Source organism: Poecilia mexicana, unplaced genomic scaffold, assembly GCF_051168715.1.
Source record: "Poecilia mexicana isolate PSO_F unplaced genomic scaffold, ASM5116871v1 scaffold_9, whole genome shotgun sequence".
NCBI classification, from domain to species: domain Eukaryota; kingdom Metazoa; phylum Chordata; class Actinopteri; order Cyprinodontiformes; family Poeciliidae; genus Poecilia; species Poecilia mexicana.
The window spans coordinates 19317755-19333064 of NW_028263378.1; the positions used below are offsets into that span (position 1 = coordinate 19317755).

Here is a 15310-nt window from a genome sequence, read left to right on the forward strand (position 1 = left end):
CCGGCACGATGACTCTACAGATGGCTGCCTTGGTACTTGGCTGACTCTCATTATTGTTCTTGGGGATTTTTTAATAGCACAAACCTCTCAAATGAACTACCCAAGAGAGACAAACACACTGAACCACTGCTACAAAGTCTTCAAAGCTGCAAACTGTGCAGTTCCTCACACAGCTTTAGGATTCTCCGATCACTATCTACTTCATCTCATTGTAATCTACAGGCAAAAACTGAAAAACCTCAGTATGTTGTTAAGACTTTAAGGAAGTGGACTGATGAGTCAAAGCAGATGTTACAAACTTGTTTTGACTGTAAAGACTTCAGTGTTTTTACAGCTTCAGCTACTGACCTAAATGAACTTGCTAAAACTGTGACATACATCCGTATTTGTAAGTTTAAATGTGTCGACCAAATAATATGAACGGCACGCACTTTCCAATGAAAAGCACATTTATTAGTTCGTAGTTTAAGCAAAGAGACGAACAGCTGATTTGTCATTTAAAAGAAGATTGTTTTAATTTGGAGTTTTGAAGATGACTATGAAGGGTTCAGTTCATGAAGCTTTCATCATTTCTAGTTACTCATATGACATAACATATTCGCAACACATTGACCCCCTTTCAGTTCAGCACTGAAAACAGAGTTATTTTGAGTGTCTGGGTTGAGAAACTGCACTGTGTAACCATGTCTTAAACTTCTGCTTCTATTTATTTGATTTATTTTTGTGTGTGGTTTAAAGCTTCAACAGAGCAGACTCAAACAGGATGCATTCTAATTGCTAACTTTTGCCTGATACTGATGTATAAAGTTTTGTGGGCAGCCTCGTTCTGATTTCAAACATTATGTTTTCAGCGTCACAACATACATTACGGCAAATAGTCTATAATATTAAGCTCTGAAGTAATTATTTATGCTCCTGATAAGTTTACATTTAAAAGGAATTTAATTTTACTAAGAAGGTCCACTAAAAAAATTGTCTGTTTTTGTCTTCATACTAGTTTACATGCTTGCATGTCAACAAATATTCTACAAATGGAAAATGATTTATGGCATTCTGGCATGTCTTTTAGTTCCTGACCAGCTGTTTGCATGTTTCCATTGATATTTTGCATATTTATCTTTGGTCTGCAAGTCTGTGATGTTTCAAAACTTCCTTCCGATCACAATAAGCTTAACTTCCTCTGCAGATTCTCTATCAGACTCAAGACAAGACTCTGACAGGGCCCCTCTAAAACATTAGTATTACTAATATTATTATTAACAATCATTTTAACATTAAATCATAATTTGCTTAACAGTAAAGTCCATGACTCCAGAAAGTAAAACACATAACTAAAAATATACAATTTACTTATTATTAAGCAGATTTTTATTGTATATATAGTTTCCATTATCATTTTAAACTTTAACAAAATTATTCAAAAATGTTTGAAATTTATTTGCAGTTATTCTGAACATGAGTCCTTGTAACCTGAACTGGCAGTCTTTGAAAAGAGACTGTGAGATCTTGTTGCATAACACAGTTGAAAGTTCAACTTAAAGACAGACCTCAACTTCCTTTGAGGTCAGGTGAGGCACACATGCCTTACCAGAAAAGCTGCATCTTATGTTACACATAAGGTAACAAATCCTGAGAAATATTGGTGTCAGTGAAGGTACTCTTCTTCAATGAAGACGTATTAAGAGAAACAGCCTATTTAAGCTATCATTGTTCTGTAGCCTTTGTGTAATTTTCTCAATGTTTCTAAATACAGCTAACCTATGACAACTCGACAATATGGACACTTCACACAGAAAACAGCAAACATAAACAACATTAAGCTCTCAGACCATTACATAAAAACAAAGCCCATGATCTCAATTTGTCTGTGGTTTTTATCGAGTTAAGATATCTTCTGAGAATAGAAACAGGAAGTCGGAAATACTGCTATGCACGTTTTCTCACCCTGGTGAAACAGATTTTCACAGAGGCATGCGCCTCAGTTTAATTTAAGGTAGAAAAAAAAAACAGCATCTGAAGTCTTTTGTCAAATAAAGACTAACCAAAGCAGTCAATTGTGTGTAAATGCATTTACTCATAAGTTCTTATCTCTGGACATTACTTGTCTAAGTCATCGAGAGATATGGTTATTTGCAGACCTTTAACACCACTCAGGAGTGAAACAAAGATTAGTAGGTCAATCTGATAGAGAACCATCTGTGTGGTTTAGGTGATCAAAAATATTAACCTAACCCCAATAACTCCTTAACCTTTACCACATGTTATCAGATGTAACAAGCTGTGTATTATACCTCTGTGTGAGCTAAGGCATGTTTCAACTGCAGCAACCTTTTCCATGAGTGAAAGAGGTTTTCTGAGGCCCTTCTTTATCAATCTGTAACAATAACCTGGTAATAAAAAAATTACCAGAATAGGTTTTAAAAGGCCCTCACAGGGAGTTATATTTTGATTTACCTTGTTATTGACTGAAGCTACATAGAGGGTGCTAATTATTCCCTATTGTCTGAATAGGTCTAAGGTTTATGTTTTAGATAAGTTTAATTGATTTCAATTTTTTATTGGTTCTTCAGGGTAACATAATGTCAATAGGACCTTTTCTTTATAAAGGCCATTCTTCCATTCCTGTTTTGTCAATTTTTCAGGATTTAGGATTGGAGACATATAGTCACATTCCATTCCAAAACTGAAAGTACCCATATCTCCAAGGTCTGTATTGGCTGGGCAATCTCACCTCCTCGATGTAGCTTTCCATGAAGGAGCCACGGAACATGGCGGCCATCCAGTCACAGCTGGATATGAGCAGGGGCTTGTGAGCCGGGAGGCAGCCGTCATCCAGCCGGAACACAACATCTGAAACCGGGGTGGGAAAAGAGCGTTCATCTCGTGGAATGCCACAGAAGCCCAAACTACAGAAAGGAAAAGACAGACGAGGCGGACGTCCAGACACGCACACACAGGCAGCAAGAGGACCAGACAGACACACAGAGAGACATGGACACAGGTAGACAGACAGAAAGATAAATTGACAGGGAGACGCAGCAGCTCTCCACTCATTGTATGGGAAGGAAAGCAAACGCAGGGTGGTGGGTTAAGCAGAACAATTAAGAAGTCTGGTAAAGAGAGGGCTGTGTTGTCCCGAAAAATCAGTTACATTCTTCTTAATTTAATCAATCAAAATTCATATGAGTTCTATGGGAACAATCATCACTATGATCAGAAACGGAACAATGACAGCACAGAGAGACGAAAGTCAAGTTTTGTTCAGAAAAGGCAAAGACGACACTAAAAGGAGACACAACGCAAAACAAATAAGACAGTGTATGGGGTAGAGTGAACACAAGAGAGGCAGACTGACACAACACTCAGTCAACAAGTCAAATGATGACTATGAAGGAATCAGTCAAAGAGACAGATGCAACATGGGGGGCATCACATTTAGAATCACAAATGCTACACAAAAAAAAATTGCAGCATTGAGTGGCTGACGTGGTTTACCAGCAAAAGTCCCTTTATTGAGGCACTCTTTGATTCGATTGGCTCTGCGGACGTGGAAGGCCTTTGTGATCTCCTGGTTCATGAAACTCTCTCTGTTCAAAACGTTGGCCACCATCATCCGAAGGTCAAACACCTCAAGCAGCTCTGCAATGGTGGCCACCTGCATCAGATCGCCTCGACTCTCGTCCAGGCTGCCTGTGTAGAGGTACTGAAGAACTGCCTGGAAATGCAGCAAACCCAGAGGTCAAACACACCGAAAACTTAAAGAGCATTTAATGCACAGTGCAGAGCATTCAGAGAAAGTCTTGTTTTAAAATAAACAAACATACATTTCTTCTGTTTTTGCTAGTTTTGTGCTAGCTAGGTGTTCCCAGTAAAAAAAAAAAAGATTGTGATGAAATTAAATCAAATAATGATTTCATTTCATTTCATGACAAAGGGAGGGGAAAGCTATCAAACTAACCCTATGTGAAAATGTACTTCTTTTAGCTAAAACATGCATTAACCTTTATTAACCACTAGTAATGTAAACAATTTAGAATAACCTTAAATGGTTCCTCCTGAATAAGTGCATCCATGGCAACCACAGTCATCAGACGAGGTCGTCCAGTCATGGGATCATCAACATGCTCCAGGCACACACTGAGAAACCCCCTTCCCCATCCAGAGAGGGCTCGACCTGTCCCCATTGCTCCCATTGAGTACTGGGCTCGAGAGGGGAGTGCATTATCACTCTGGGAAGTCCTCAAAGACCCCTGCTGGAGCAGCTGAGGTCGGTTCAGGCCCCGCACTCCTCCATCTATTCCATCTTTATCAATGTCCAGGCTCTTAGTGCGCCCAGCTTGCTCTTTGGCTCCTCTCCTGCTCTGCTCATCTTCCTCCCCACTCTCTGTGTTTTCCTTGCCCTCCTGTTCCTCTCCCATTGCCCCAAAACTCGACCCACCAAGATCAAGCGTGAAAAGGTCGTAGAACTTGGAGCAGGACGTAGCCAGGTAAACTTTGTGCGCAAAGACATGAGTGGAGCCCCCTTGCAAAAGGAAAAGAACATCTGCGCAAAGAGGATGACAGAAAAGGGAGTCAGGGCCTTCGCCGTCTGTGGCCGGTGGGTCGGGGATGCCCACTATAGGGCGTGGTGGTCGAGGAGGTAGGAAGGGTGCTTGGAGAAGCGGTCTCTGGACCTTTTTCAGGTGGGACTTCCAGAACTGCAGGTGCCGACGGGAAATGAGGGCTGCACGGATGGCGTTGTCAAACACATCTTTGACTCCAAACTGGGCGACAATGCTCGTCTCATAGTAAGGAATCCCAAGTTCTTTTGCCACCTCGTGGCCTCTCTCTGGAGGGAGGATGTCTGTTGGTTTGATGGGTCTGTGAGTCAAACAGGAAAACGTTCAATCAACTGGTAGGGCAAGATTATATATTAACAACAACAACCATTCATGCAAAGATAAGCAAGCATGGAGCGTACGCCTCACTTCTGAAACAAAACCACTGAGTGACATCAATACAGTGATGTAACAGCAGTTTTTATGGGTGGCTGTATTCCAACAACTTTTGGACTGTTGATATTCTTCTCTTATCATGTCAACTAAGCTCTATTGGTCCTAAACTGGCAATTCTTTGCATATGATTTGGCTTCTTACCTGTTGTGTTTGTGTTACATTGGGTCTCAAAAGTGTTCACATTCTGATTAAAATGTTTTGTGATACAATAGATGAATTAATATAATTTATCAATTGCATTCATCGATAAATGAATTTTAACGTACAATGTGACATTTATCCTGTAAAATATACGTCATCAAATGTACATCAAATGTACATTATCTCAAACTTAAGGAGAAGTATCATTTTCAACAGGTTTGTTACTTGAAAAAGGCCCCACTTAAATCCCTCAAGCCAGTTTTTTGCACCATAAGACATACCTTGCAATTTGCGAGCAAGGTAGTAAAGCAACATTCTTGCAGGTTGTGTCTCAGAAAGAATGTTAATGCTTAATGAGGAATGAATCTCACTTTGCTAACGGCCGTCTCGCACGGTTAACTGCATCCAGGTCAGCGTAGCGCAGATCCAGCTGGCAGCCGACCAGGATGATGGGTGTTCGGGGACAAAAGTGCTTGATCTCCGGAAACCACATGGTGCGAACATGGCGCAGGGAGTTGGGATTAGCCAGAGAGAAGCAGAGTACCACTACATCCGACCTACAGGGAAGGATGAGAGAGAAAACATTTCATTTTATGTACGAACAAAATAACAGACGTCAGAGGCAAAGGTGGGCTGAGGTGCTCTGTCAGGGAATGTCAGTCAAGACAGGGCATTTGGGCCCTGTCTTGGATATATGGGAACAGAAAAGGAAGAAATAAAAAAAAGAGCTACTGCTGACTCATGCAACAAGATGTCAGCTTGCATTAAAACTTATGCAAAGTGCATAAGGAGGAAGCTTGTTCAGCTTCCTTCTGCAAGGCATCAAGGGAGCAGGAAGCATATGCAAGAGCTAGGTGGTGTCTGGCAGATGGTGGAGAGGTTCACAAGAGGAGTGTAGACCTCGCAACTATTTGTGTGGCTTGAGCCTCTTTCTTTCTTTCTGTTGTGTAAATCTCCAAAAGAACTTGAAAGCAACAAGAAAAAGGAGTATAAAATTAGTTCTGGATTTAAACTCTCACAGATCCACCAGATTTGTCTGAGCAAGCAGATCACCGCATTTAGCAGATCGCTAATCCTCACAAGATGGTGCATGTCTGCCTACTTCCAGGTAATGTCAAGGGTGGATCATTAACTCTTGGTGAAAAAAAAAACTATTTGTAACTCCTCACCCTCTGCAACAATGCATAGGACAAGACTTAGCCTCAGCAGCAAAAGAATACTCAGACTTATGTAACTTGTGCTACATTCATCATCATTTGTGGCTCGGGGACAATTAAATTATATGACTATATTGCAGTTTTTGACATTTGCCAGGAATCCAGTACTTATCAGAGGAAGTGAGGTAAATCATCAACTGAACTTGAAAGCAACATTATAAAACAGTAAAATATGCCTCATTTCCTTGGGCAAAATACCTACATGCCAGGAGTTATGGAGTGTTTAATGAGACAACAAAGGATGTGCTGTTGAAGAAATGTGGTTTTACTGTTGTTTAACTATTTTGGAAAATTCTTGAAGAGCGTTTACAGATTAATCTGATTGACCACATAGATGAAAGGAACCTGATGTCCCACTGCTAAGCTCACATGGCCCCTGTAGACTTAGGAAGTAATCAGCTGGGATATTTTTTACTGTTCTGATTCCACAGTCCTCTTTATTTGTCAGATAATCTCGGAAAAGCTCCCAAGGACATAATATAACACAGCAGGCAATTAAATCACAATGCGCGCACACACAGTCAAGCAAGCTCCCATTAGCACTTTTTCAAAGGATTATTACTACATCTTAGCCAGGTGCACACGATGCAGCTCACACAATTGTACATGTATAGATTTATGTCTCAGAATACAGTCTACTTTGTCTGGCTTAATAATATTTGCCTGCTCCATCTTCAAGACTTGAAGGAATTCCCTCATCCGCAGCCCCTTGAACTCTGGTGAAACAATGCTCAAGTTATTCTTGTCTTAAGACGTATTCTTAGACTGAAAATTATGCTGAAAACTAAAATTTGTCATTTTGTAGAGACCTGGGGGTTTTCAGCCTAAATAGACTTGTAACTATTCATGATTTGATGCAGCTTCATGTAAACTCAGTGGGATGAAAACTAAGCCTAGGACATGATCCTGCCACCACCACATTTAAGTGTGGCTCCATCAGACCATAAAACATTCTTCCACAAGGTCTTAGCTTATAAAATGTAGATTTCAGATTGTATTGTTGCAACAAGGCTCTTTGTTGTCTCTCTGACCAGTTTAGGTCTTATTTTTCTATCAATTATGGAGAAAGATCCAGTTTTAGTAATGCTTCACATGTTTCATATTTTTTTATCATGATATATTTCCAATTCTATTATGTTTTTTTTTGTTTTTTTTCATCTTTTTATTGACAAATAACTTTATATGATAAGATTTCTTTGATTCTTTGTGGCCTCCCTGCCAACTGTAGCTTTAGGTGAATTGTTTAAGTAAAAAAAATAAATGAGAACAACTGAACTTTATTTGTTGTTCATCACGTTCTCTGTAACTGAAAAACCTAAATCAGGTGTGTTTTTAAGAAGATTAAATGCGGAAATTTATAACAGGTTTGCTTGAAATGATCTATCTTGATCTCCTTATTGTAAGACAATTAGTTGTAATGATAAATTGCAAAAAAAAAAAAAAAAAAAAAAAAAAAAGGTGGGGGGGGGCAAGCTGACTCAAGTTACATTGGGCTTAATCTATTTTCCAGTAGTTACCTGTTTTCCTGAACTCCTTGTAACAAGACATGTGACGGTGTGATGTTCTAAGTTTTCTGTCAACAAAAACCTAGCCAGGTGTGAGGAGGGTCAAAGAGCAGCTACATGCCAACCGTATGGAGAGGTTAGACTTATTAATGAAGGAGTACGGGTGGTAAGCACACAGGAAAGGGAGTTACAAGGTTGGCTCAGATAAACAGGGGGACAAACAGAGTTGGGAACAAAAAAGGACAATGGTTAAGGAAGAATGCTTGATGTTGTTTTAATGCTGGGTAAAACCAGCTGAGCTGGCACTGTGTTTCTAATCAGCTGACTCCAGACTCACAGTGTGGATAGATGTGCACGCACACAAGCACGCGCAAACAAACATACACACACAAACAGTAGCAGATCCCCAGGCGAATGTACAGACATTTAAACAGTGGGTAAACACAACAAAGGGGTAAAAATTTGAACCTTAAACTAACCTCCATGCGGCTGACAAAAGCATAAATGAAGTGCGTCACGTACAAACCCTTTATATAAAAGGAAACAAGGTGACACCTTATGCAAGGACCCTCCAAACAACCTTGACACGTCCTACTTAAATTTATGGGAAAATGATGGGGTCTTTGTGTTGATTGGTGAAAGAACCTATTATATGAAACTGTATGCAAGAACAAATATCTTAAATAAAACCAAGTTGCTTTCTGGAAAAAGGTCAAATCTTTTCTCTACAGTGTACTCACAAAAAAAAGTTAAAAGTTATATAATGTGTATTATCAAGTTTTTTTATGTTTGGAGGTTGTGTGGTTAAAACATGGCGACTTTGCTGTGATATGTGCCATTTCCTGATTGTATTTTAGCAATAAATCCTTCTGCATTTCATGCCAATAAAGCAGCTTTGACGAGAGAACGACTAACAAGAGGATACAGGGATCATCCGATCGTTTCCTGTGGAGGAAGGATGTAACAACTTGAAAGGGATGTCCAATGCAAAAGAGAAAAAACTGTCGGATTACACAACAAATATGTAAGCAGTTTTTTCAATAAATTTGAATATTACTGAAAATGAAGATTGATTAAATTCCCAGAACTCAAATGTAAGATTCCCACAATTGTGTTTTCCATTTAACATCCTTTTCTGACCGAACCTCTGCTATATTCTATTTTTTGTCTGCACAAATTCCATGTCATAATCAAATAAATAGAAATATGCACATTCTTGATGCATATGAGAACACAGAATGTTAATTTTTATACTAAAATAAAACAACTATTTGGTGATGTTCTGTTTTGAGATTTACTTGCATGCTTGTATATCAATTTTTGATTATGAAAAGTCTGTTAAATTCTAATCAGAAGTTTCTAACTTCCAGATCTAGTCAAATACGTTTTATTAGATCCATCCGGCAGTGAATGTATAAATATATAAAACAATATTTTAAAAAAACAAACGAGACATTTCTATCTTATATATCTCTTGGCTACATGAAAATATTTCCAGGTAATTAACCTTGTTGTCCAGCATCAGATGTGTTATTAGGTCAGTACGTTCAGGCTGGTGGACAGCTTAAGGCTTGGCGTTCATGTGCACTCTCACCTGCCGTAGGCAAATCGCCTGTCTTTGTGATGATCCCCAAATGTGTCCCAAAGCCTCAGGGACACACTGACCTCGTCCACCACGTCCCGAGATCTCTCCAGCACCTACAATGTAGACATGTCATTGTCATCAGATCAAACGTTTCACGTTTATTTGTAAAATTTGTGTTTTCGTGGGATTAAAGGAACAATTAGTTATCTGGCTTTAAAAGGAATAACCCCAGGATTAAACTACATGACGTACAGTGGCATTTAAAGTTAAATGTTTTATGTAGCAAAAAAAATATAAATAAAAAATAGAAAGAAAGAGAATTAGTTGCAGGAAAATGCTAGAAGGGTTTATCTATTTGTGGCTTCTTTTCTACAAAGTGTGTTTCTGTGTGTGTTTGTGCATGAGTGCGTGTGTGTGTATGTGTGCCTACCTCCTGGCATACTCGGTACTGGTCGATGGCCCAGACGGTTGGCACGTGGGTGGCAAGCAGCTGATACTGTGTGAGTGTGGCATTGCAGGCCCGGGCACAGATTAGCCTGGTCTTGCCTACTGCATTGTCCCCCACCACCACACATTTAATGGTTTCCACATTGGGCCGCTCATAGTCTGTGTCTATATCCATGGAGAGGGCCCTAGGGAACATGAGAACAAGACAGCAAAAAAAAAAAAAAAAAAACGGGAAAATGGGTTAATCCAATATGCATGGATGTCAAGTTTGAGAAAGTATCACAAATGGAGTGACGATGCATTTTTAAGTGACAGCAAGGGGCACTGGGAGCAGTAACTCTCGCCCTAGTCCCAGCCAAGGGAATGCATAGTTGAAGCTCCCAGTGCTCCATTGTCCAGTGTAGAGAGACCTCTGCCAAACCCCACAACAGAACACATGGTTCCCTCTCACAGACTGAGTAACAGACCACAGAATGAACGCACACTGTACATCTCTGTGTTCATTAGGGCTTTAATGTAGAGTTGGGTTTCTAAATTATTTGAGATGAATTTATGAAGTATTGTACATATTTATTATGAGTTTGCCGTTTTGTAAATGATGACATTTTTCCATGGTACAGAGTACTTTGCGTGAATGTGCTTTGAGAGGAAATAAAGGAACATTTGTTTTTTTTGTTTTTTTGTTTGTTTGTTTTTTATTAATAATGAAGCTTTAGTTGCAACAGTAAAGGAATAGTGCTGGTTTTTATATTGTATGACTAATTTCATCTGAAAAGAATGTGGGACATTCTCAGAAAGTATGAGAATGTCTATTTGTGGCTTCTTTTCTACAAAGTGTGTTTCTGTGTGTGCGTGTGCGTGTGCGTGTGTGTGTGTGTGTGTGTGTGTGTGTGTGTGTGTGTGTGTGTGTGCGCGTGTGTGTGTGTGTGTGTGTGTGTGTGTGTGTGTGTGTGTGTGTTTGTGCGTGAATGCATGTGTGTGTATGTGTGCCCACCTCCTGGCATACTCGGTACTCCAACACAAATTTCCTTTGTGTTGGAAATTTCTGTACCAACACAAAGAGAGAGAGAGAGATGGATGAACAGACAAAGAGAGACTTCCCTGGAGGTCACTGTCCTCAGCTTCCCTTGTGCCATCTGCACCCAGTTTGCCACCCTTTGGATATGCTAGGAGGATTTTCACTTTAATCTAAGCACAATGTTAGAATATCTAACTTTGCCTAGCAAAATACACTACAGATGTCCGTTTCTTATCTTAAGCGGTCAAGGTCCTTAGCAATAGAAGCATGCTCTCAAAGTTGCAAAATAAGAATTGAGAAACTCCGATCCACAGTAAGTTCTTGATGTAGGGAACCACTAGTTAAGTTTTACAAAGTTCAAAACAAAGTGCTAAGATTTCTAAAGAACCATTTTCTCTATAAATCCGTTTGCATACAACTAACTGTGACATATAATAATTAACAAGTCATATGAAAATGAGGAGGAAAAAAACCTACTACTAGGCTTTATCCTAAAGAATATAGACAAATGAAAACATACCCATGAGAAAGATGTGAACTTACTGGAGACCATATTTTTAACTACTGGGTCAGATAAATGTATAGAAATTAATGACTGAAATAAATGATAGGATTATAATGAAATCCATGATTAGTATGCATATCTAAAAAAAAAAATCAATATCGTGTAAAAGTGCAATATTTCTTGCCAGTCATCTCAGAAAGTTAAACAGTCATTTTATAGAGATTAATTTCACAAGGCAAAACATTTTAAGCTTTTATTTAGCCATTTCATTTTTATTATTATTATTATTTGCCACTTTAATGATTACCGCTTCCAAGTACAGAAAACCCAACATTTTGTGTCTCTGAAAATGAGACAAAAAGACAAAAAAAAAAGCTGTCTGGACAATTATGCATCATTTCCACTATGCAGTATGATAAACGTCGGTGTGGTTCACTTTTGTGCCCTGCGATGGACTGGCGACCTGTCCAGAGTGTACCCCGCTTCTCGCCTGTTGACAGCTGCAGATAGGCACCAGCACCCGTCCCGACCCCAATGGGATAAGGGTGTAAGAAAATGGATGGGTTCACTTTTGGAGTATCCAGGAGAACATTTCCACTGCAAGTCGGACTCTAACTGGGCAAGCAGGGTTAAAACCAAATTTTGAATGTTGTACCATTTCTGAAGTGGTTGCAAGAAACATGGAGGAACTGCACAGGATTAATGAATGGAGTCAAATCTGGCCAGGGCTGGCCAGGGAAGAACTGGTTAAAGACACACCCATGGAGAAGGGGCTAAAGATTAAGTCAAACAAAAGAAAAATAATAAATCTTTAACAAAATGGGGAAAAGGATGTTCTAGCGCTTTTTTTTTCTTTACTTAAAAATTGGCCCAGTTTCTCACATATTGAAGGGTAAAAGGAAAAAATAAATTGTGAATATGTGAGTGTCCACCTGTCAGCTTAACTTCAGCCCAAGGAGGAAGCAGTTATGTACAGCTCGGCCGACTTCCTCTTTTAAACTGAACAAACACCGTGAAGAGCTTATCAAAATCCCCTTAACATTAAACAGCTTACGGACATTTCTAACATGTCCAAACACTCACTAATACTGCCCATTTAAAGACTTCCTGAAGGAATACACTTAATGACTGCCAAAAAGAAAAACGTCACCCCACAAACACTTTCAAAGTCTGCAGTCATCTAGTCAGCCCATCCGTCACTGCAAGTCGTTCCAAGAGCCACAGCGGGACCCCATAAATAGAGCAACTGAAACATTCATAAAGGCCTTTGCTTGTTATTACATTGATGCAGATGCCAGCACAATCCCTCAGTCCAGCCCAGCAGAGACAGAGACCAGTAGCTAAAAATGGCCACTACTCATCAGACGTGTGAACCATGTGTCCTGCTATCCAGGCGTGACCTGCTATTCCAGCATGAAAGGTATTTCCATTCTATCTGCAAAAGTTGGTGTTGCTCTTTTTACTTAAAGACCTGAAAGCTCTCCATGTTAACACTTGAGGTACATTTGGGTTGACAGACTTCCTTCCAAGGGGTGTCAAGTCACCTCCATCAGGATGTGAAGATAACATACATATCTATCTGGAAAGGAGGGAAAGAGTTAATGAAAGGCGTGCTTTCAGGCGTGTTGCCTTAATATGACTTAGGGAGTTATAAATATCCCCTTTCCTTTGGCACCTGTGTGGCTGTGACACATTTGGAGGCACGTAGTACAGGGAGACAGAAGAGGCAATAAAAGAGAAGCGCAACCTTGCAGTTATCTAACAGCAGCCTGCCAAATGTTGAAGGCAGCTGCCACAGCAGCATTTCCCTCTGTGTTATGGGAAAAGATGAGATGAACAACCAGTTGTGAAAGCAACAAGTGTGCAAGTGCTTCTGTGTTGTTCCCATGATTCAAAGGACACTTGAGACCGGAGGAAAATATTGCTGGCTCTGGAACACAGCAGGAGAAGGGATGTTTATCATGGCTAGATCCTTGTGCTTTCTGTGTGACAGTAGATAAGCCGAGAAAATTGCTGAAAATAAAAGACAGGAAAGGAATTATTAATCTCTCCACAAGAGAGAGGGAGCGGCGCTAGAGTCACTAAGTCATGCCAATGGGGATCAAAAGAGCAAGACCAGCAATAACCAAGGTTGCACAAGGGAAAAAATCACAGCGTTTACTCCTGATGAGTCTCTTTCCTTTGTAAAGCGCAATCCTCTCATGTACAGTCACAACTGAAAAAAAGAAAGAAAGATGTGACATGAGAGTATAGTCTATAACCCTTTACTACTACCCTTTTGAGCCTGGAAGTCAACACAGGCTTGCATATGAGAGTGCGTGTGCGTGAGCGTGTTGATGAGCTTAGGGCCATCCACGCAGTGATGTAACCAGAAGGGGTGGTGGTGGGGGGGCGTGGTGATGTGATACAGACACTATCTCCAGGGGAATCAAGAGATCCCATCAGTCAACCATATCTGGGACTGCACATTAGGCCAAAAACATTCAGCCATGCTTTAAGTCAACATATAAAACCAAACTTGTAGTCCACCGTGTTTGAACAGATAGAGTGACTTGTATTGTGAAATAGTGCATAAAGGGCAATGCTGGGGAAAAAACAGTTGGAACCTGCAAAAGGTCTGGGACCAGGGATGGATGTTTCTCTTCTCATGACCCCAACCCAAAGTATACTGACAAAGCTGCAATGCAATAGCTTAGATAAAACAAAACAAAAGAAAACATTCAGGATTATAACCAGCTAAGACAAAGCCCAGACCTGAATCAATTTGGGAATTTGTGTCAGAACTAGAAAATTGAAATTTAATACAGCTCTACATCCAATCTGACTCATATTGAGTTATTCTGCACCGATGAATAAGTAAAAATATAAAATGTAGGTGTGCATATAAATGGATTATACACTTCACTTTGATGTTTTACATTTTGATGTTTAAGAAAATATTTAAATCATGCAGCAATTTCCTTTCACTTGAATGCTCTGAACTTCTTTGTGTTGCTTTATGATATAAATCCCCAACAAAATACATCAAAGTTTGTAGATGTGATGAAATACAGAAAAGAGCAAGGGGCACGAAGACGTTATTTCTTTTTACAAGTGCACAATTATAATTCACTCATTCAGCTTCATGCATGCTCAGAGTTTAACATCTATTTTCTATTTATGAGTGAAAAATGAGCAGAGGCAGAAAGGCAGCGTTAACAGAGCAGAGCAGCAGAAAGAGAAGCTGGAGAGATCAGGTTTCATTTTCAGTCAGCGACCTGTAGTGAACTTTTCACAGGCGTCTAGACTTTATCTGTTGGCTGGCTCTAACCGTGGCAGTAAACCAGTCTGCAAGGACAAAGAGGCTCAACGGTAAAATGTGGCTCTGCATTTAGTGTTCAAATAGGTGATAATAGATACAAATATAAACATGCAGTTTACTCTGGCATCTCAAACATTTTATTAAGATTTTAACTGTAACTTAATGGAAACAATTTTTGTCTCTGTGCAGATTTCTTTCGAGGCCGGCCTGGCTTTGTTAGACGATGTGCAGTTTTTCATCATTCTGACCTCTCACCGCATACAAAATGACTTTAAAAATCCGTTCTATTCCGAGGCCCTCCCAGCTGAACCTACTCAACCACATTTCCAAGTAATGCCCCAGCTCACTGATTCTTCACCCTTTACTTCACTCCAGTGTGTTCTTCTTCTCCTCCCATTTTTATTTCTCAGGTTCACTATCCACATTGTATTTCCTTTAGTAAGTCTGTAAGCTCAGACTTTCCTGAATTATAACCAAGAATTGGCATTAAGCAAAAATCCCTCCCACGCTGTCCCAACCTGCCTGTCCTCCGTCTCTCTGTTATGCAACAACTTCAGTGATCCACTGTCAGCCGCCGCTCGTCCTGAACCCCGCATC

At 39.9% G+C, this 15310-nt stretch overlaps 1 protein-coding gene across 4 annotated transcripts in view; it reads right to left on the bottom strand.

The window, feature by feature from the left end:
- The window catches only part of rhobtb4 (Rho related BTB domain containing 4), a 46273-nt gene that overhangs the window by 7060 nt on the left and 23903 nt on the right, over positions 1–15310 (bottom strand). For all 4 annotated transcript variants that reach the window (XM_088008950.1, XM_088008949.1, XM_088008948.1 and 1 more), the window contains 6 exons: positions 9873–10074; positions 9452–9555; positions 5507–5692; positions 4041–4860; positions 3496–3715; positions 2732–2850 (listed from right to left, as the gene is read on the bottom strand). In XM_088008950.1, the coding sequence (XP_087865076.1) occupies positions 2732–2850; positions 3496–3715; positions 4041–4860; positions 5507–5692; positions 9452–9555; positions 9873–10064 (1641 nt within the window). In that variant the 5' untranslated portion in view covers positions 10065–10074. The remainder of the gene's footprint in view (positions 1–2731; positions 2851–3495; positions 3716–4040; positions 4861–5506; positions 5693–9451; positions 9556–9872; positions 10075–15310) is intronic.